At 41.3% G+C, this 23,866-nt stretch overlaps 1 protein-coding gene across 2 annotated transcripts in view; it reads left to right on the top strand.

The window, feature by feature from the left end:
* The window catches only part of LOC125770003 (ankyrin repeat domain-containing protein SOWAHA-like), a 62,937-nt gene that overhangs the window by 27,452 nt on the left and 11,619 nt on the right, over window positions 1–23,866 (top strand). The window contains exon 5 of one of the 2 annotated variants that reach the window (XM_049439140.1): window positions 13,307–13,885. The exons of the other annotated variant lie outside the window; for it this stretch is intronic. Within the exon in view, the coding sequence (XP_049295097.1) occupies window positions 13,307–13,492 (186 nt within the window). The 3' untranslated portion in view covers window positions 13,493–13,885. Of the gene's footprint in view, window positions 1–13,306; window positions 13,886–23,866 lie in introns of those variants that run through there. 2 annotated transcript variants of the gene reach the window in all.

The raw sequence follows: 23,866 nt of genomic DNA, 5'->3' as shown, positions 1-23,866 counted from the left end.
AAATAGACAGACAGAAATTAGAACAGATGAGACATGCTGGCCGAAGATATACTGCCAAAGGAGAGGATTTCTCCACCGTAGCCCGAAGACACACCAGAGAACCAGGAATGATTTATGCGTTGTTTGAAGTAAAATATAGCGTTCGCATCTCGTTTTGTTGGTTAGGCTGCTTTTTTTTGTTGTTGAAAAGATTTTTTTCTCTTTTACCTCCTACGTTCCTGTTGGTGCGGTTAGGTTCTCTTTCTCGGTTCTTGGATGCATGTGCCGTCTATTTCATTGAATTGTTCTTGTTCATCCGTTTGCATATACTTTTGTTTCTCTACTTTGCCCTACTGTTGTTCCCGCGCGTATGCTATACTATTGTGGAACCTATTATTCATAGTTTTGCTTTCCTTTTTTCCACGTTCCACACATTTCTTCGCGTTTCAAGCGCCTTCAGCTTGGCCCAAACAACTGTCCAACGCCTGTCGGATGGTTGACGTGGTTGAACATTTTTCTTAAATCTTATACCGTGGTTTTTATTTTGCCAGTTCTGTTTTCCTTTTTTTCGCCCTGTATTTCTATCTCATAGATTCTTTATGCGTGTTTGAGACTAGTCAAGTGCAGAGCTCGGTGAGAGCCGGAACTGGCAAAGGCAATATCTGTAGGCCAAGCCATCTTCAAAACCTAGCAAGCTAGAACAGTGATGTCTCGTGGCATTGGTGGTCCAAACAATGTGTACGATATCTTGGCGTGAAACTGGAAAGCTGCTTTATTAGATAAATTGAGCATTATTTATTGCCATAACGGCGTCTTGGGTTTCCATCACGTTTATGTATCAACTCGCAGTTCAAAGTGCTTCTGTTAGGCTTCAAGCCGCTCGTGAAGATAATAAATGAGATGTCAAAGAGCTATTGCTACTGTTTAAGCTGCTGCTAATAGGGCAGAGTCAGTTTAGATTGACGGAGTATCAATGAAAAAAGTTGTTCACAAGAATGTAGTGATCAGATTTGCAAAAATGTTTTGAATCTTTTTTATGTAATTGAATCAGTATTCGAACCATATTATCCAATTTTTTATTTTGTTTTATTTATTCTATAATTTCCTTCATACAAGTTAATAAAACATGGTAAATCATTTTTAACATTCTTTAAAAAAAGTCATTCTTCAAATTTGACCAGTTCTACCGTGTGTCATCACACACGGAATCTGTCGATCCGTAGCGAAAGCAGGAAATATTTATTATTTACATATTTATCAATTCCCGGTAGCCATGTTTTAAGTGGCAGCTAACTACCGATGAAATTGATTTTCAGACAGTCAAAGCAAAACTCGGTAAATTATCTTTTTTCCCCTTTTTTTTTGCGCGGAGACTTTCTTCCCGACGGCTGATCCTGCTGCAACCACCCGACCAAGGGATACCTTTCCCTTTGGTGGCACTGTTTGTCATCGCACATGGGAGGACGTGTGCGGAACAACTATAGTTGCTAAATGGGCACGCACGATTGCATGAGGTTGCCCCTTCTGTGCGACCGTTTTCATCGACGCTGCCGATGACGGGCAGTTATGATTGGAAACAAGTCCTTCGGGGCATGGTCGCGGCCACAGTTAGGTGGCTGCTGACTACTACACATTTCTGGCAGCCACCGTGTGTGGTTGCGTGGTTCAACATTGCGTTTTGCGGGCGCGGATGAAAAAGTATAAAAATAATTATGTGTGTACCAACCGGCTGACTGAGCCAATGTGCATCTCGGTCGGCAAAAGGATCGGTCGATCGAGCGGACCAGTAGGGATGGATCTGGCAGCATCCAAATATATAAAAAACAGAGTGGTATCGGCAAATAAATAACACATGTTCGTGGAGCGAGAGATATATATCCTTCAAATTGAAATACAAACAATTACAAGTCCTAAATCGATTTTCTTTAATTAAGTCTACCAACTTGTCAGGTACTGTCCTGCCCCCCGGCCAAAGGCTTTGATTCGCTCGGTTCTGTTCTGTAGTCGAATATTTCTTCGTGCGTTGGTGAAAAATGTATTTCCAATATAAAATGCCCTCGGAGACTTCCCGGCCTCACTCACATATGCGTGGCTGGTTTTGCGTCGTTTTGGTTGTGAATATTATAGTTGTCCTGTTTGCACACGTCCATACCATGCCTTAATCTGAGCTTAACCCTTGAAACTTTAAGGTGAAATTTTTGAAGCTGAATTAAAGTCTATTTTATCTTGCTGTTTTACTGCCTGCAGTGGGTCATTTCAACTCGTCCATTCAAGGGTTTAATCACAAGTGGCGGACTGTTTTTCTTGTCCCCATCTTCTGCATAAGCTCGACCAGCCGACGGCGTGGCGAAGGTTCTTGTTAGCAAACACCTTGCACGGTGGTGAAACTGCACGGCATTAGAGGACACGTGAGATGGGGGTTCGACGCTACAGGTTCAAGACAAAGATTGCGGCCATACAATTGTTCATCCATTATCTTTAGCTTTAAAGCTGAAATGCACCATCTCGGCATATTATTAGAGAGGTATGCACACCATAACAGTGCACTTGCAGACACAAGATAACGAGCTTTCGAAAAAAACAGAGCCGAAGGGAAAGAAGTACGAATAACGGAACGTAACCCAATTCGGACCAGTAAGGACTTGCAGGTTGTAGATTTATAAGGGCTTCTGGGGGAGAGAGAGAGCGAAGTAGCAAAAAAAAACCCCCAAACCAAAACGAACTGCTGCTGGAAACGAATCGAAATGTAAATTATCAATTTAACTGCACAAAATGTTTCAGATGTTGGGTCCTGTTTGTTGTTTGCTTGAGGTCTTGTCTGTTCGACTGCAGCGTTACGCCATACGGCCGGTGCAGACGATAGGCCCTTTTGTAGCAGGGAATGGATTTAATGGTGCTTAACGCTACCGAAATTAGCACTAATTGACTAACTTTTTTTGTGCTACATCGGGATTGCTACGAAGCGATCGATTTGGTGAGCAGGCAACTTGTGTTATGAAGTGTTGAAAGTTGTCAGATTTGACCAGTTTTTTTTTGTTGCCAAATTCGTTCACTTCGGACTGATTGCTTTGTTAGTTCGCTCGATTGAATGGTGGTGAAAACGCACCTTGAAGATGTTATCGTGCGCATGTTATTATTGCGTCTGAAAGGAAGCTAGAGCTTTTGTCCTTTCGATGCATCTGCGTTGTGTATATTCGCAACAATGTTGCGTCAGTTGCTAATTTCCCACACACCAATGTTGTCGTGGTGCAGGAATCGTTCCTTTATTTGTTGCTATTAGCGAGAGATTTCGTGCCTAATAAGTTCCCAGAGTTGGTTTTAAAACATCTATGCTTTTTTTATCTTAAATAACAAATAGTTGTGCATCGACATGAGCTGAACACCACAGTACAATCAGTAACGCACGGAGTACCTGCTTCTTCCTCTAGAACTTCTGGATTCCTTGGACTGTTGTTTTTTGCTTTCCTTGACTTTATTTACCGGTTGCTGGATATTTTGAGTCAGGTTTATAATAGAAACGTCTTGAGAGTTTTTGGTTTTGTTCTGTTGTGGGATATTTGGCACATCTTATACACAGTACAGTACAGGCTATTCGGTAATATGTTAGATAGATGTCGAACCAGGTTGAAGACACGACAAATTGATGAAAATAATAACTCTACCTAGCAATGAAAATATTGAAGATTTAGAAGTGTAAATACATTCAAAAAGGATTTTTGGAATTTTTGGAGTTTGTCTAAGTCCAAAAAACAAGGTTTTCTCTTATAGGAGCGTATTGACATTCGCCTCTCTCTTTTACCAAGATCGGTACAGTTATTGTATTTTTATACGAATAATTTAGTTTCTCAAGATTCTTAAGATAGTTATCCGGTCGCTTGAACTAATCCCGGACCGGGGGCGCCCTAACAAGCATCCAGCGCAAGCGTTCCCGATCCATCTACGGCATTTAATTTGAAGTCAAAAATGACGTTAAACAACGGTACAGCCATATTTTTAGCATGCTCACTAATTTAAGCTAAATACTAACGCCGCTGCCCGAATGCAGTACAAGAAAATTCCTACTAATTGCTATCAGTGCATCAGTTTTCTTGTCGTTCTAATTGAAAACATTCTCGCCACGAGGGGCGCGAACGCTCTCAGTGCGCTGGTTGTGCGCACTTTTGCTGCTTGTTATAATGCTGGCCTGTGTAAACACCCGGGCTTACAATTTACATTCGGTCTAACACGACGTTAAACATGATGAACCTCCTATATACTACCCTACCGAGGCGGTTTTCGCGGGACGGGGTGCCGAACGGACACCAACGGGGTAGCATAATTCTGGGCACAAAACCACTTCGCGCTCTAGAATGGTGTTTTTGGTGACCCAGGAACACCAAGTTGGGTACAGCAGCGAGGTGAAGAATCGATAAATTATACACCTCTCGTGACAAACTAGTCCGGTATAGCCAAAAACAAGCGTAAACATATTTACACCGATAGTGCGCGATGCTGAAAATTTACGTGCCGGAAAGAATTCGGAAAGAAAATTGGACAATATTTCGCATCAAATTTAAGATTGCGTAAAGTGAAGCAGCAGGTTCGATTTACAGCTTTGCCGAGGAAAGGCGGATGCAGTTCTGCAAAAACCGTTTGCAAGCTGAGCAGCAACACAAACCGCATTAGTCTGTGATTTAACTCAGTTAATAAGATGCATGTTTGCGTTCGCTGTCCTTGTTTTTTTTGTGTGTGTGTGCAATCTCTCACCGACATTTTCCGTGGAATCATTTTGGCCACGGCAAAAAACCGTTTCCACACACGAACTGCATGTTGTCACTTTGCCGTGACATCCATTAAACAAGGTGTATGGATACATGCGTGTAAGTGCCAATTCGTTACGAAAATGTCTTCGTTCATCAGCTTTCCGCTAGCGCGACTTTTGACTAGTATGACATGATGTTTGTTTTGTCATAAAATTGCTAACATCCTGGTACACCGGGAACGCTGATTGGCCACAGCGTACTTTCGCGTTATGATATTTTTAGCAAAACATTTGCCCTTATGAAACACGGGAGACGGGTGCGCGGAATATAGTTTTGTGTAGTCGCAAAAGTCGAAAAAGTTAATAATTAATTATTATTTTATGGATCCCAATTTTATTGCTATGTCTCTCAAAGAAATGGTTGAAATAATGATTTACTTAATCGATTTTTTAATAAATTTTAAATAATATTAGATAGAAAATAATTAAATTGATTAGACTCAATAATAAAAACGGTAAATTATCAGCATTGTAATAAATCATTATCAGAAACGTAAATGTCCTAGGCACGATGGATGTTGCGCCTAAGGGGAAACTTTCATTCGCCATTAGCATCAGGCATCATCATCATTATGCTACGGTATCAAGAATAATTTGTTGTTTTTCGTAACAGAAATTTTTCTAGCACATCTTGTATCCCGTAGGCGATCGTGTGCTTTTACTTTTGTTCGCTTGTTCACTTGTTTGCTGAGTTTTTTTGTCTACATTTTGCTTTCATTGCAGCTAGTAGCTCGACTACTGTTTTCCGTTCCTCAAATTCACCAACGTAAGAGTCTTGTACTGGAATTTATAAAAAAAAACTTTTTCTCTTACATAGAGCACTGTTTTCGTGCTCTTGAGCTTTTTCTTTATCAACCCTATTGTAGTCACTATATAGATGGAATCGGAGACGCTGCAGCTACTTACATTCGGATACAATGTGGGGTTTGGAAGGAAGCATCAACCGAGTAGAGTTTTCTACTTCAATAATTATTGAAATCATTCCACATGAGGTATTCATTAGACAAATGAACTAAGTTTGATAGGAGATGAAGAAGAAAATTGAGTAAAAAAAATTTTACTTGAGTTTTACCTTTAATAAGCCTTTTGTCAGCTGTCCAAACCTTAGCTAATTTTATCCAAAACAAGAATTGATTTCAGCATTTTCGTGGCATTGGTGATCAAGTATGACTACTTTTTGGCCTCAAACTGTTAATATTTCGTTTGAGTTTTTCTCTTCAAAGTTCTGTCCAATTCATTTGAATGCCATTGGGAAGATTTTCACTTGAATCTTCAGGTGTTGCTTCTGACAATCTCCTACTGCTCACTGGACTCGACAGATACATCCTCTTAACGAAGTCCATCTTGTCCACGTACTTTTTCAATGTTTGGTTGATTGTTTCAATCTCCAGGAAGACCTCCGAAGATCGATCTTCTAATGTTCTCCATCTTCTTCTGTAGATATTGATGCATTTTTTGGTGATTTCTGAATGTTGGACTCTCAGGCCTTACTCCAGATAGGAGAGTTTATAGTAAATTCAAAATTGACTGTATCAGGTGACCCCAAGTGTCATAACATGTAGAATTGCTTCACTCCGTTTTGACGCTTTTTAACAAAGATTTGAATGATTCGAAAGAAGTTGTTTGACTATTTTCCTCATGACTGTTACAAACTAATTGATAACATTGTACAAATTGTCTGTTCACAATAGGATAGATACAGAAGAAGACACAATGCTGAATGAACTACTAGGTGACGGTAAACTCATATGGCAAATCACTAAAAACTGTCCATTTTTTAATGAATACGTTTATTATCTACAAATATTTTCTTTATGAACATCTAATGTATATGGATATTTAACTACTTTTCCACTAAAACATTACATTATGCATTTGAATGTGGATATACTTGCACAGGCCTCACAAAACCACCGATGCAATACCGTCGGTCGGTGGCGGTACGAAGGTGAAGCTTTTTTTTGGTAAATTATGCATAATTAGTTGAATTAATCAGGCATTAGGTAGTACATTCAATCGTGACTCATGTCTGTGTTTGTACTTTTTTGTCATAACATTTGAAATATTCACCATGTTTTTACACACTCGCAAGCGGCACCGGGGGTCGTAAATTACGAAACAGACGAGCGTCAACCAACCGAAGCTTGCACCATACGCAGTCACGTTAGGAATGCGTTGAAATATGCTTGGTAAGAAAATTTATTGTTTTACATGCGTACTGCCGTAGAACCGTTTTTTTTGTGTGAGGGTGTCTCGCACGGGAATAAGAACGCGCATCTAAACGAAGGGAAGACACAAGGAAATCCTAAGGACAGTCTTTCGCCGCCTCCCCCAAAGTGCGTTAACTGCACTAGAGCTCATAAACCACATAAAAGCAGTTCCAACCGATAATAAACCCTGCGCCGTGTTTTTCGATTTGATTGCGGCATCGTTTAGCTAGGCGCGTGGTAGAGAATGAAGAAAAAAGGTGAAATAAAACACACACAAAAAAAACAACGCTGGAAAAATGCTTAATGCATTTATGGTCGCGCCAAAACGGGAAAGGAGAGGCTGTGTTTAGACAAGATGCAACCATAAAATTATCTATATGTCAAACAATTTTAGATAAATGAGACTAAAATACGAACTCTGACAAGGAGGATGATAAAAGCTGATTTACGCCTGTCTTTTCGTTTGGGTTCATTTGCTTGTCCCCACGAGAGCTGGTGATCGTTCGCATTTTCGATTGAAAAAAAATCATATTATTTGCAGTTCATACTATTATGTGCTTTAAATTTGTTTTGTTTTTGTCAAAAATACATTAAAATAATTTTCATTTTGAAGTACAATAATTAAGCATTACAAAAAAAAAAAGAAAAAAAAAACTGCCACCATTTCTGACAGATGCATACGATCGTTAAGCACTTTTTATCACATTCAACTATGTTGTATTTATTTGTAGCAACCAAATCAACCAAACCATTCGGTTTGCTACATTCTTTCAATGTGTGGTCTCCTCCATCTAGGTCGTGTTTGTGGCTAAAACCTTCATCTTTTGGGACACAGTTTCGGTGTTAGGGACCGGGGGGCAGGTTTTGGGGCGATTGAAGATGATTTAGCGCACGAATCGAGGCAGTAAAAATGAGTAATTAGCCCTTTTTTGGGATGTCACTTGTCGTCTGGTGGAAAGCATGGCAGGGTAGGGGAAAGCGTACGCAGTGGAGACGCAGCAACAGTGAAATGAAATCTCTTCTCGAACGAAGATCTCATGCGATTTCTGGTTGATGGAACGTTCCGAATGGTGAGGTAGCAAAAGATGACAGTAGCATTTACAACTCACTCACATATTACCGCATCTGGCGGGTACGAAATACGAAACGGGGAAGCAAATCTGCTAGGGCAAGCGAAACAAGGACAGCGATAGCTATAAATCGAATCAGGAAAACATGTTTAACACACAAGGAGAGGAAGCAAAAAAATAACTTCAGTATGGGCCAAAAACTATAACGTCGAACTCGCGTTTATCATACTTTTTTGGTCGAAGACAGCGTCAGAATGGGAAGTGTGTTTAACTGACTGAACACATGTTTTCAGTTTAGTGATACAAGGATTTCTATTTCGAAATATCTCGATCGGGTAGACATGGGAAAAGTTTGTGTAATCGCCCTCCATCGCGCTGGGTTTGGCGAAACGATACGAGCGAAAGGCATCATCCCCAGCCCGATCGCTACTGTACGACAAATAATCAATGTACTATCAACTGGGACATCTGTCGAAACAGCATGTGGGGGTGACAAGAAGAAAAAAAAACAGAGAAAAAATTGTCTCTTTCGATAATCGAAGAAGCACTTTTCTTTCCGTTAGAACAACAATTTTGCCTTAGCTTTTTTATTTAAAATGGAGAAGTCAAACATTGAAGATCTGAATGTGGATCATCTTTGGGGTGTTTCGTTAAGCTGAAGGGTTTCCCATTTTCACGTACATTCAGTTACACTAATTAACATACTCGCTACCGGCTAATCCGGTAACGTTGTTGTTCTCACACCGTACCCCATGGTCGGGTGTTGGTGATTCCAGCGTTGAAGATTTATACAAAATTTTTAACATTCCGTACCATGGCCACATGTGCGCTTACGTAGTACGCCACACCAATAAATTAGATTAATTATTTCCTTTTTTTTCCCTCCGCACGACTTTTTGGCTCAATTTTGGGTTCGTTTCACTCCCGCACCTTCATGTTCATCATCATCACCATGTTGTTTTTATTTTGAACGTCTCGTTGATGGTGCTGCTGCTGCTAGTGAAACACATACATGGGCTTTTCACAGTTTGTCATAAATTAATTTGCATATTTCTTCGCTCGCAAAGAGAGACAGGCGCACGTGATAGCGGTGAAGAATTTTTGCCTCCCGTTCCTTCCTACGGTTGCCCAATTTCGTGTGAAGCTAATAAGTGTGGATAAGACCGCTAGAGCGGACCTGGGTAAAATGTTCTAATAAAACATTGCAGAAGATACGACTCTTTTCGGCTAACTTCCGGCTGCTGTGCGAGGAAGAACGCATTTGCCTTACGGTTGACGCGATGCTAATTACTAAAAATCCCTCATCCTTGTTTGGCTGCGAGTGAACGACTCACCCTGGTTAGTGGCAACTTCGTGGAAGGAGGATAATTTTAGCCACGAGTCGTGCGTCCAACGCTTCACAGTACATTTCCACGAACGGTGTGTAGCGGTGTGAGGTTTTTCTCGCACAAGATTACACCGTATTGTCATCGTTCGGTGGAAATTCGCTCATCTCGGTAATATAATGACAGTGACGATCACGGTTGGACGATCTTTGCTGATGAACTTTGAACAATCGGCAATGGTAGAATGTCGCAAACATATCCATCATCCATGGTGAGCACACGAAGCAAACGAGCCGAATGGCATTTCTTCGCTTGTTACGTTTTGTTTGTAATTAAATTACGCGTTATACATAATCATTTAGTGAGTTTTTGTTCATTTTGATCGTTTGTTTGTTTTTTTTTATTGCCATTTTTTGATGATTTATGTATATTTTTTTAATGGTTATTTTAAAATCCTTTTATAACCTATTAAAAACTATTGAACTAGTGTTGGGTTTCATGAAATTGAGCAATTCAAAATGTAGAAATTCATAATTCCGTAATTCTGAAGATTTTTTTTAAAAAGTTCATCAATCTCTCAGTTTTCCGCAACTCATTTTGAACTCATATGCTAATGCATTGAAGATACTCCAGGAAATAGTCTTAAATCATTCGATACGCGTATTTTAAAAACCTTTTAAAACCTATTAAAAACTATTGAACTAGTGTTGGGTTTCATGAAATTGAGCAATTCAAAATTTAGAAATTCATAATTCCGTAATTCTGAAGATTTTTTAAAAAAGTTCATGAATCTCTCAGTTTTCCGCAACTCATTTTGAACTCATATGCTAATGCATTGAAGATACTCCAGGAAACAGTCTTAAATCATTCGATACGCGTACAAGGATTAAAAGATTCTTTTTATTTGTACACATTCCTCAAACATTCTTCAGACATGATATTTAAGTTTATCAGTTCCCGAAAAACAGTTAAAAGTTACTCCAGTCACGCAGAAACGGAACTGCTACATATCCCGTAAAAAATCTGTAGTAGTCATAAATTTTGATTAACCATAAAGATTAATAGTGGGAGATTTAAAAAGTTTTTGGTTTTTTTTCTACTGGTGCACATTACTACTATTTGGTTAAGAATGTAGTATACGATGTGGTCTCACATATGTTGCCCAAACCTTCAGTATCCAAGGCTGTCGGTACTGAAGCTTTACCACTCCGTTCCTTACCTTTCACCGGGCAGATTGGTCATGTTCTGTGGCGTAGCCGTGGCTACACGGGACTACATCATTTTTGTGCCGGAAGTTTTTACCGGCCATAGTACGAACCGGGGGTCGCCAATTTCCTGTCCACCTCTCGTCGGTTGACCAGCCGAAGTGAGTCGAACCGGAAAAAAGTACCTTTTCCATAAGAGCACGAGAGTACTCGCCGCTGCTCAACTACTCCCCGGTGGCCGATGGTCGAAAAAGTGGTCAGCTGTACCTTTGGTGAACCATCGTCCCGGTAGCTACAAGCTACATTTCGTTTTAACTCATGCCCCCCAATGCCACGATACGGCTGGAAGATGAGGATGCGTTAATTAAAGCGGTCAGCCCCAAGCGAGGTTTCGGGGAGTTTATGTGAACTGATACGTCCCAAACCCGTATCTCTCCCTTATGTTCAATCTTACCACTACCCCGTGTGTGTCGGGTAAAATTGTGTGCGCGTGTGTAAAAGCAAAAATGTGTGTGTGTGTGTGACTGGCAAAGTGTGCATAAAAAGTTTGGGATATTTATGAACACAGGAATGGTGTTCGCTTCATTTGATAATGAAAATGTTTAGTGGGGAAAAGCTTTTTATGCAAAAATTAGAATTATTTCCCGCCGGGAGTTAGAACACCCTTACTCTGACCGCTAGTTTTCGGAAAAAGGTCGGAGTGCGTACGTATTGGTATGCGTATGTATGTTCCCCTTGACATGAATTACATGCCCGCCGAGTAAAGGACCACAGAAGTATGGTTGTTTATGTAATGTTTCAACTTTTTCCTACATTCGACGAAAAATGGCTGCAAAGTAGCTAAAATAAGCTTAGAATTATCATGATATATTTATTTAGCTCTCTAAAAACTGTCAAAGAATAAAATTTGCAATTGTATTACATGGAACAGTAAGCAGTTTTGATAATCAAAATTATTTAAAAAAGCAAATAGTAAACGCCCAAAGGTCTTTTTCCGCTACAGAAAGAATGATATTTTTTCGGTTATGCTTGAAATGAACAGATACAATTGAAGTTCAATCATATTCAGGCCATTTATTTAAACACCAGAAATGTGTATCGGCTATTATATCGGCTCGAGGCGAAGGGCATCGCAAGGTGCATCCCATAGGAAAAGAAAATAATTATGCATTAGAAGGCACTCCCTGCCCTTTTTCTTCGCGATGACCTTTCCAGATTCTGGCTTGGAATATACATCCCAACACGTCAAGTGTTGCACTGGTAAAATCAACTGAACGAATCAAAATTCCAGTACAACTTATTCGCCAACCGGTGGTACGAACCATTTGCGTTCCACCTGCTAGCAGCGCGCCCCAAAGTGTTGGCTGAAAGTCGTGCCCAACGATCATAGATAAATATAGTGCGCATGCTTGAAGCTGTACGTACAGAGTGTGTGTCTGGAAGAAATCTAGTCCGGTTTTGTGCTGATCGTTTGACACCAAAGCTGAACCCACGATTTGGTCACCTCAAGGGTTTTGCACACTATTTCCCTATCGCTTTGTCACGATCAATTGACATCCACGGTATAAAAGTAGAGTTATTATATTGGTCCACGTGTGAAAAGAGGTAAAATCCAACCAATGGTTTTTAGAGATACGAAACGGGTTGCTTATGTTACGTTGGCTTCGTATGTCTTGTTTATCATATCATCAAAAATTGGGCTGACAAGGAAGCGGATGAAACACTCTTTCGCCAAAGGGCAATAGTGAATAATCAAGCCAGGTTAAATGTGAACAAGTCAATTCAACTTCGTTTAATTGAAGAAATAAGGAAGGCAAATAGAAAATCTAAAACTTCTTTAGTAACTCAGTAATAATTGGATTGAAACAACCTTTGAGAATTATACTATTTTCTTCATATCAACTAATTTGACCCATGAGTCAGTTCAGATCTGGTAAACTATATTTTCGCATCAACATTACTCTACACTGTTACCAATGGTATAAATAGCACACCTTAGTGTGAATGCCAAGCCAAAGAAAAGCAACAATATTGGTATAAATCTTTCATCAGCCATCGTGGTAATTAAAATTCACAATAGCGGTGTGCCGGTATGGACGGCGCTCTGTTTGTTGCACATTCTATCCTAAGCTACGAATGATGTACAGGCACCACGAATGCATGGTATAATGCAAGCGGCCAACAAGTCCATACAGTCCAATGGTGTCTCTTTAGTTTTAAAGTTGGATTCCTTTTTTTTGTATCACAATTTGTCTTCCTAGTTTCAGTTACCCAGACTTGTTGCGAAAATTTCAATCACGGATTGAGATAAAAAAGGCGATATCGACAATTTCTTTCGGTGGCCATAAATTTCATGCTTGTTTGACAAACACGTCTACACTCCTCTCGTAGTTTAACACAATTTAACAATTAATTTTACGAATTCTCCTTCTTTCGGGGCAGTTTTGGTGCTCTGGTTTATTTGGTGCTGTGATTCGAATGGATTTATTCACTTCATGGTTTGTTGGTTTATTGATTTCTTTTGTATGTATACGATCAACTGTTTTAACTTTTCTTCCCGATTTGAATTCCCAAGGCTCTTTGCTACCACCAAGGGTATACGCTGGGAGCGCTAGGTTATACCCTAGGTTCTCCTGTCTACTATTGCATTACTATCCGATAATAAAAGACTATCCGATATTAGGGAGCGGAAACTTAGGAGATCATCTTCTATAAGTCATTTCAGATTTTGGCACCTAATGATCATATAGAAATCATTGGATTGGACAGACCCCTGGAAGAAAAACGAAGTTTGCTTGCTGAAGACTTCAGGTTGGATATTAACCAACCAAAATCCAAAATGATGGGAGCATCACCACCGTCTCTGTTAACAAATCTCGAACTACTCAGAGATTATGTATAAATGGATTATCACATTTTTGTCGTCTAAAATGTCATCTATCTCAGGTACCGTCAACAAAAACTGATGTTGAGAAAAAACTTTCACTCAAATACTAGTCGTAACCTCAACTCGTAGTGCTATAGTCTTAAGACGAGGACGTTATCAAGAACTGTCGAATACCTTTACCATGTCATTCGAGAATAAACTTTTCAAAAGGATTCTTGGTCCTTTTTGTGTCGATAATGGAAGATAATGGAGGAGGCGCTACAAAGACAAACTGCATAAGCTTTATGATGAACTCGCTATCATGGAAAGTATTTTTCGCTCGGGAGTCATGCGGACTCGTCATGACATTAGAATGACACCCTACGACCCTGTTTGCGAAGTCGTCTTGGGTCGTCTACATAGAGGAGAGGCGCGGTAGGCTTAATCTGAGATTGAGTGATAGCGTTGATATATCTTCCTCAAAGTGCGGAATACGATATTGGATCTCGATCGCAAACAGTTAAGAAGACTTCTGGAGCAGATCAATACAAGTAAACTTAGCGTTTTTGTTCGCTTGTACTAAAAAGATGTATTTCCAAAACATGATCCATCCTGGTTGTGGTTAATAATGAAGTTTAATACTGTCTGTTAAAGCGAAGAACCCGTTTTTTACACCAATATCATACATTCATGTTTTACATAAGTGATATTTTTGACTTGGATATACGTAAGTGTGCTGTGCCAATGTAAGCATTTAATTGCAATGTGAGAAACGATAGCACATTTCGATTCGCGATCTATCAGGTGTAGCGGAATGATACGAAAAGTATGTGAAAATGAGGTTTCTTCAATCAACATTCAGTGTATTCTGTTCCACACATCCAGCAAATGCTATGTGAGGCACGTACTCAGTTTTGTCCCTTTGCGAGTCCATCAGCCTCAAACACCTGCACGTTTGTGGGAAGGGGGGGCAAATTATGTTGCCAAGTTTGTTTTGACCACGAATCAACTAGAACAAAAACGCAACCGTGTGTAGGGGCAAGCTTACATTACTACCACTGCGCCAGAGCTCGGCATGTTTTGCAAACGCTCTTTACAAACAACGTCAATGTCTGGGAAAAGGGTTCGGTCTCGCGCGAAACTAGGTTTTGCTGCCATTTTATAAATCAAAAAACGTAAACTCGCATGCAACTCATGCGCACCTTTCCGTGGCATCAAAACGGTCTTATGATGTACGTAAAGCATACGCACCCATCGGAAACGCCAAATGTGTACAACAATATCCCTGCGCCGCAGTAGCGCTGTAGACAACAAAACCCCCCAGACGGGTACAACCGTGGGGTACATCATTTTCGCGTTTCCGAGCGCGCCAAATGGAAAAGAAAAGCTCGCGTAACAGTTTTCCTTCGGATCGCGCAAAAACAACCCCGCCGGGAAGGGGTTCGCTACCATCACCGGGTAGCGATCGTGCACGCAGCCCCGTCTCGAACAGATTCCAACGCGTCGGGCAACAGACGCCAAAGCGCAGACGAGTTTCTCATTTTACTCTGCCCTTCAAATCGCACGCGGTTTGGTGGTTTTTCACCGACCCCCCGGCCCACGGTTTTGCTTCGTTTCCGTTTTGATGCGTACGCGCGAATTTAATTGTTTTATATGCTAACATTAATGCGCTTATATTATTATTATTTTTTCTGCGTTGTTTTGCGTTGTTTGGCTCGCCCGTCTTGGGTTTGTTGTGCCCGTGTGCATTGGTACGGTCTCAGGTTGTAATTTTCGTGCATCTAGCTTTCGTCGTATGGGTTTTTTAGCCCTAATGTTAAACCGTTTGCGTTGCGCGGTTGCCACTACTCATCATCGTTCGCGCATTTTCTCGCGTAAAACATTTTCCCTTTGTCTCGGCCCTACCTTTCATCCATCCGATCGGACGCCATTTGTCTAGCGAACGCATGGGTGCAATTTACATAGTGTAAATACAGCCAACATGGCAACAAAAATGATGTTAATTCATTTGAATAATTCGTAGAAAAATTGTGTTTTTTTAGAATTAACATCTTTCCATCCGCGGGCACACCATTCTTGTACCGTCAGCGTTCGCGTACCACACGCGTTGTGTTCCATTGATAAGGCATGAATTACTATTTTGCTACAACAAGCAACATTAACAGCGGGCGCATCCTGCCACGAATTGCAGTGCGTACTGCTATGATAAAGCAATCGGTTGTAGCTTGCTTCAGTGAGCAAAACGCATCAAAAATGGCAAGGGGCAGGCGTGCATGCCACCCCACCGGCAAAGCGCATCTTCCCAGGCAAGAATGGCAGGGAAATGTATCCTTTCGCACTTGGGTGGCTTTTGATGGAGGGGCGAAAAAAAAGAAGAGAATCCGATCGCGGATCTGTTACAGGTGTGGTGGCACGATGGTTCGCCATAATGACGTATAATAAGCACCCCGCGAAAGATCCGGTGCTGCACGACCGCACCATACGAAACATGTAGTGTGAAACGCAAATCACTAGGAACGGTTGAATTGAGTGATCGACAAGCTGGTGTGCAAAATTCGTGACGATGCGAGCGCGGAAAACTGTAGTCAGAGCCATTTTTCGCTCCTTCTGGTTATGTGCACTCATCCGGCGAGTCAATCAAAGAATCTTGAAGGAAAATTGGTCTCAAACTCTTATTCTTTCATAATGAAAGCTTTCCTGCACTCTGTCATACATTGTATGAGTACATGTCTATGCGAGATTTTTTTGTAAAATATCTCCTTCATTGTCTATTCTGGGTAGTTATGACAAAGTTTACAAAGTGTAAACTTTCTAGGCCGGACGAAATAGGCGAAAGAAACCCGTAAACTAGACATTCCTTTTTATATTCCTCTACAAACAGGATGATTGATTCATTTTAAATGGATTATTTCAGAAAAGAATCGGTAATTAGTTACTCGAATTTTATTTTCCAGAACTACTTTAAAGATAATATAGAGAACATGTTTGCCAAACCTTCAGAACTATTCAAAGTCTTTGTGTCTCTTTCTCATTGGCTTTTAACGACCTCCTAGGTCACGCCGGCCATTTCTGGCTTACTAGACTTATTTTTACCATGTAGCCGGATAGTCAGCCCTTGTAACGCACGGACGGTTCGGATGGGATTTGATCCCCGGTCTTATCCTGAGGAACCGGCGCCGTTTATCACATACACCACCGGGCAACCCCTCTTCAAAGTCATTCACTTCAATGTTAAGTCTTGAAGTTTTAAAGTCTTGAAGTCATGAAGGCTTGAAGGCTTAAAGTCTTGAAGTTTTGAAGTCTTCAAGGCTTGAAGTCTTGAAGTTTTCAAAGCTTGAAGTCTTAAAGTCCTCAAGTCTTCAAGGTTTCAAGTCTCCATAGTCGCAAGTCTTGTGGGCGATTGAGTACGATGTCCCTTTTGTTACTCAGAAAAATAATATTACCAATATAAAACACACTACCAACCATCACGGGCAAACTATTTCCGAGCCACAGCAATGGCAGCGCGCGGTAACAACAGTTTTATGAACTGTAAGCGTTTAGCTTTATGACCATTACCATATATCCTACTGCAGCGCTACCCCCGAGACAGCGATCATGTGGTGTTTAGTTGCATCGCTGCGCCCAACACGTCTGGCCGCAGCGCGTGTGAAAGGATTTGTCCAGATTCGGGCGACGGCATTCAAAACGGCTGGAGCAAATAAAAAAAAAAGCAACAGGAAGGTTGCGATTCGTGAAAAAAAGTCGCACTGCCAATAACAGCATTCCTTGAGCTTAGCATCTTGAGTGCATTTGCTTGTTATCGAACTTTCTTCTCACAGCATGTTTTAAGCATCGAACAAGGGACGGTATGCATTGATTTTTGCCTTTCTTTATACACTCGCCGTAATGGCCACCATCACGTTCTGGCCGTGTGTGTTTTTTATATATATTTTTTTATTGTTTTTCATTGATTATACTAAGCAAAGTACGAGCTGTTCTTAGTTTCGTTATTCGATATTTTGTAGTTTTAAATATCGATTCGATATAGTGATGCGATACCATACTAGAAGTATATATTTTTATCGAAAAACCATCCATCAGAAACCAACATCCAAATATTGGCATATTTTATTCCACTGATTTAAGTGTTTGGAACCGGTTTCGGAAATAAATATCAATTCCAATAAATCAATGAAAACTCAAAATCGCTAACCTTAGCTTTCTAGCAGATACATTGTATGTTTTTTTTGTTTTCCTTTGGTCTAAATTTTCGTTTCCCTAATTCATCACTGCCCCATTCATCTTACTACCGACGCACCGTTTGTATTACAGCGTCACCGCCGCGCAAAGATAAGACGCCGGTAACATTTCAATAATGGAACATCGGGTAGAATCTTATGGTGAATCATTTTTATCAACATTTCACATCTGATTAATAGCTTCGGTTGGGTGGCATACTTTGCGTGAGCTTCGTGATTTATGATGAATCATTTCTAATTCTAATGAATCTAATTTAAATATAAGGACTATGTATCTCCGTGCAACAGCCAGAAAACGATGGACCAGTGTGGCAGAGCTCGGAACGGTGGCGGCTTCATTGAACACGAAACCGATACCGAGATCCGCAAGCAACAGTGCCATCGTACAGTATGGTCCAGCCGACGGTGTGCGGTGTTTTACTTCCTGTGGTTCACCTGTGAGCTCACAAATGTATGATACATATAGGAAATGGACGCTCCTTGCAAACGGGCTGCACCAAAGGAAACGGCTTCATGGGGTATCTCGTTGTTTGCGCGAGTAGAACAGCAGTTGCAGTGGGTCAACCTTCTCCGTTCTTGCTTTCCCATTTCGATTCGAACTTTGCGGGCGAAAAGCTCCTTTAAGATGCAGGTCTTACGGTCCGATCCGCTGCACACTGCTCGCCCCAAATGTTGCGTTGCCTGGACCGAATAAAAAGAGACATAAATCTAAAATTAAGTAATTTTTATCAATTAATTATGTCGTTTTGATTTATACCATGTGGAATACAAAATCTATAAATTAAACGAATGCATCTTTGCGTAGGAGAGTATGGTACACCTCGTTGGGATCAGATTGTAGCCGTCCGCGGGTAGATAGGTGCGGTCACCGTTTTATACGCTGAGGGAAAGTTGCTATTCTTTCCAAACCGTTCCAGAAATGGACATTAGTGGTGGTTTTATTTTTGGCGATTTTTGTTTTATTTTACATGTGCAATCCTTTATTCCTTTGTGCATAATTTCGAGATTCAGTTTTTACTTATGCAATCAAGTTGCCTTTTCTATGTTTCATAATGTTGGATGTTTACATTTATACTAAGTTATGGGAGATGCTATAATGAACTTTGAATTAACGAATAACAAAGAAGAACTAGAATAAGAACAAAATTTAGAGAGAATAAACCAGTCCGAGTAGAGCAATCATTGAAACCACACGCGTCCCTAACAAGCACCCTTTAGAGCTACGAACATTGGTCCTTCGAACCGGATCGCTGGATTAGGGACAGGGCTTACAGTTGAAAATATATCATTGCCAACAGTTAGAAGTGATTACACTGTGGGATAATAAGTGAATTCTTATTAACCATACTTTCTGCGCACTTGTAAGAGTACTAGTGATGCGTCGGTATACGCATTCGTGTGCAGCAAAGGAACTTTGAACGTGTAAAAGGTTCATTTCTTAAAGTGGTTGTGCTGCGTGTGAAACATTAATACGAGAGCGAGCGATCTCTAACCCGATGATCACTGATAAGTGATTGGACGTATTAGTGTGAAGCGAAGTGAATTGATTCGCAGACACTTTTGGCGATTTGTGAGGTCAACGGCATCGTGGTTGATTGGCTCAGACTGTGCGCGTCAGGTGCAATGTGTGTGTAACGTTTACGCGTAGTGCGTGTTGAGACTGTATAGAAACGATACTGCCATATCAGTGCAGCCATTTCGGTATCGTAGAAGCGCGTCACATGGTTACAGTGTGGGTAATAAGTTTATGCGTACTTTCAATACCCGAATTAAATCCATCGTTTATCGGAGACAAACTAGTGGCTTTAAGCTCATTATAAGTTCTGGTGATTAAAGGAACGATAGTGTCGGACCGGAATAATTTAATTCACCAATATGCCTACCACGGACCAGCCGACTGGTTCCACAGCGTCCACTGGGGATAAGGTAGTGGTTCAACCTGCCCCCATAACGGATCGACAGTTTCGCAGGTTGAAGAGAATTTACAGTGACTGTTTGCGTAGTATCGATCAATTTAAAGAATTTGTGGATGATTACAATGCAGAAAGGCACAGCGTGCAAGTACAAGTGCAATTGGAGCAGCTGGAGGACGTGAGAAGCGAGTTCATTAGTGCGCGAAGACAATTACTGCATGAAGACGATTGTGATGAAGATGCCTTAGTGGAGGAATATAAACAATTTAATAAAACCTTTATCGAAGTAAAGGGATTTCTTAAGAGTAACTTGCATCCGGAAGCTATAATGATGCCAGCAGCTAGTAGCACAATATTGCAAACATCTACGTATCGCCCTAAAGTACGGCTACCGGAAATAAATTTGCCTTCGTTCGATGGTGACGTCACAAAATGGCTAACCTTTAAGGACCGTTTCACATCCATGGTTCATGAGGTGGTTGAACTTTCAGACGTAACCAAGCTGCAATATTTGTTAACAGCCTTGAAGGGAGACGCAGCTACTTTATACGATCACACTCAACTCATAGCTGAGAATTACGATATTACGTGGAAATCATTACACGAACGCTATGATGATTCCAAGCGTATAAAAAGGGAACATTTTAAGGCATTATATCAGTTGGAACCAATGAATGGATCGTCGGTCGAAGAATTATCGCGTTTAGTGAACGAGACAAAGAGATTAGTGAGAGGCATGGAACGAACAAGTGAACCGGTAAAGCATTGGGACACACCGTTAACGTCGCTCGTGATTTATAAGTTTGATCCTAAAACGCTTCTAGCATGGGAGCAACACTCGGCTGACCAAGAAGCTGATTCGTATAAGGAATTAATGATTTTTTGTGAGAAGCAAATCAAGATCCTTAATAGTTGTACTATGCGAAACAAAACGTCAATTGATACTAAACCAGCAAAAACAGTCAGTGGTGTGCGAAATCAAATTCCTCGGTCGAAGAAAGACAATGCAACATCGTTAGCGTGTTCCGTTCAAACGACGAACCCATCAGTAATTGTGTGCCCGGTGTGCAAGGCTGATCATGTGTTATCAAAGTGTAGTTCCTTTTCAACTATGGACCGTTCGCAGCGACAAGAACAGGTTAAGGAACATAGGCTGTGTTTTAACTGTCTGAGGAGTGGTCACAGTATTAGGTTTTGTCGATCGCATTCGAGGTGTGAACATTGTAAAAGAAGACACCATTCGTTACTGTGTGATAAGAATGCATCTGCTGTCAGTGAAACGCAAGTCGTCCCCATTAGTGCAACATTACAGGACGGCAGTAAGCAGGAAAGGAAAATGATTTGGTTATCTACGGCACAAGTGTTGGTGTCGAACTGGAATGGTGAACCTGTGCCGGCGCGAGCGTTATTGGATATGGGCGCTCAATCTAACTTCATAACCGAACGTTTAGCTCAACAGTTAAAGTTGCGGAAGACGCGAGTACAGAAACCTCTGTTTGGAGTAGGAACGGTGGCCTTGACCTCAAGCAGTACAGTTACAACTACGGTCAAATCAGTAAACTCCTCACATGCGGCCACATTAGAGTTCCTCGTGCTAACAAGTGTCACCGCAGACTTTCCTCCAAGGTCAATAGATGTACAGCAATGGAACATACCATCAGGGTTTGTATTGGCTGATCCAGGTTTTAATAAACGTGAGAAGATTGATCTACTCCTTGGTGCAGAGATATTTGCTGAGCTGTTGGAGCAAGGACAACTAAGTTTAGCGCCGAACCTTCCAAGGTTATTGAAAACCAAGCTTGGGTGGATTGTAAGTGGAAAAATGATTACGAACCCCGAAGACACGAACCAATATGATCTTGCCTGCTGTAGCGTGATGGAAGAACGCTTTAACAACTCGATGGATCGTCTCGTATCGCTCGAAAATTTGCCAGAAGAAAGGATTCCGTCAGAAGATGACATCGCATGTATGAAACATTATGAGGAGACAACTCGGCGTAGTAGAGATGGCAGGTACATTGTAACTCTTCCTAAATTACCACAGTTTTCAACATTGCTTGGTGAGTCACGGGAGATTGCCTTGAGACGGTTTTTGGCAATAGAGCGAAGAATGAGAAGAGAAAAGGAACTTAACGATGCTTATAAGGAGTTCATGCAGGAATATATAAGCTTGGGCCATATGTCCTGTATAGGCACATACTCGGAGTTCGAGGGGAAGAGTTCGGAGGTGGCATATTATCTTCCACATCACGCTGTGTGGAAGGCTGGAAGTTCAACGACGAGATGCAGGGTAGTCTTCGATGCATCTTGCAAGACGAGCTCAGGGCGATCGCTGAACGATGTCCTGATCACCGGACCTCAGATACAAGGAAACATCATATGCATACAGTTGAGGTTCCGGATGAAGAAGATTGCTGTGGTGGCGGATGTGGCGAAAATGTACCGGCAGGTGCTAGTAGATGACAACGATAAGGCATTGCAGAGAATCCTGTGGAGAGATCATTCTGGAGAACAGCTAAGAGTGTACGAGCTTAAAACCGTGACGTATGGCACAGCATGTGCACCTTTCCTAGCTGTACGTACGCTACAGCGTATTTTTGAAGACCACGGAAGCAAGTACCCAAAGGCGTTAGCATGCAAAAGGGATTTTTACGTTGATGATTTGTTGTCAGGTGCAGATTCCGTTCAAGAGGCTCGAGAAATGGCGGATCAGTTAAATAAGTTAATGAACGAAGGTCAGTTCTGCTTACGGAAATGGGCATCAAATCATCATGGAGCGTTAATCGGTATTCCCAGTGAGCAGCATGCAACCGGCAGTCAGTTAGAACTTGCCACTGAACAAGACTCAATTTCAACACTAGGATTGGTTTGGACTCCAAGCAAAGATACTTTAAAGGTCCAGGTACGGGTACCAAGCGAAGTAGAAGTCAAAACAAAAACACATGTTTTATCATGTATCGCTCGATTGTATGATCCGTTGGGATTCTTGGACCCGGTCAAGATGAGAGCGAAGCTCATTATGCAGACGATATGGGCATTGAAAGATGCGGAAGGAAAACCTTGGAGTTGGGATAAGGAGCTGCCAAAACCAATAAGTCAAGAATGGTCATCATTTGTTACCCAACTGAAGCTGTTAGAAGATGTGAAAATACCACGATTAGCAGTATCCAATTCCGCCGAGCAATATCAGTTGCACATATTCTGCGATGCATCCGAAAAGGGATACGGTGCGTGCTGTTATGTTCGTAGTCTGGCAGCGACAGGAACAGTTGTGGTTCATCTATTAATTTCGAAGTCTAAAGTAGCACCTTTATCGCAGAGAATGACCATTGCTAGACTTGAATTGTGTGGAGCATTACTTGGAAGTAGATTGTATAGTGTGGTGAAGGAGGCGTTGGTAACCGATGTGTCTTGCTACATGTGGACTGATTCTCTCACGACATGGCATTGGATTCAATCGCCACACTCTCGTTGGAAAACTTTTGTTGCCAACAGGACTGCAAAGATTCAGGCGTTAACCAGAGGGGTAGAGTGGAGACATGTTCCTGGTAAGGAAAATCCAAGCGATTTGGCATCGAGAGGATGTGATCCGGAAGAATTCTTGCAGCAGAGTGCACTATGGTGGTCGGGGCCTGGTTGGCTTTCCCAATCTGAAGATCAGTGGCCAGAACCTCCTGTGGGTAAACTGACAATTGTAGAGGAACAGCGTGCAACCACGCTGTTAGTAATGTCCGAGAAAGAAGAGAGTTTCTCAGATCGAATATTTTCGCGATATTCAACATACGCGAAATTGAGAAGAGTGATTGCATATTGCTTGCGTTACATTGCTGCTTTGCGGAAACAAAATCATCAAGGGGAATCAACAGCGCTGACGTCTGAAGAGCTAAGGCATGCAGAAGACGCAATTTGTCGTATCGCTCAACGAGATAGTTTCGCCGAAGAACTGAAGACACTAGGTACGGGAAAGAACATAGCTACAACATCGTTGCTGAAAGGATGCAATGTTACAGTAGACGACAAGGGTATCCTGAGAGTGCAGACCCGTATTGGAAATGCAAAGCTTTCAGAAGACGTTAAGTATCCAATAGTAATCGCCAAACGTCATGCGTTAGCGAAACTGTTAGCCGAACATTATCATGCCGAATTATTGCACGCTGGACCACAATTAATGATAACGACCATCAGACAGCGATTTTGGATCATGGGAGCAAGATCAGTAGTGAGGCGAGCTTACCATCAATGTATAAGGTGCTTCA

Source organism: Anopheles funestus, chromosome 3RL (genome assembly GCF_943734845.2).
Source record: "Anopheles funestus chromosome 3RL, idAnoFuneDA-416_04, whole genome shotgun sequence".
Taxonomy (NCBI): domain Eukaryota; kingdom Metazoa; phylum Arthropoda; class Insecta; order Diptera; family Culicidae; genus Anopheles; species Anopheles funestus.
Note: the sequence above shows the minus strand (reverse complement) of the source record. Positions and strands in the feature narration are given on the sequence as shown.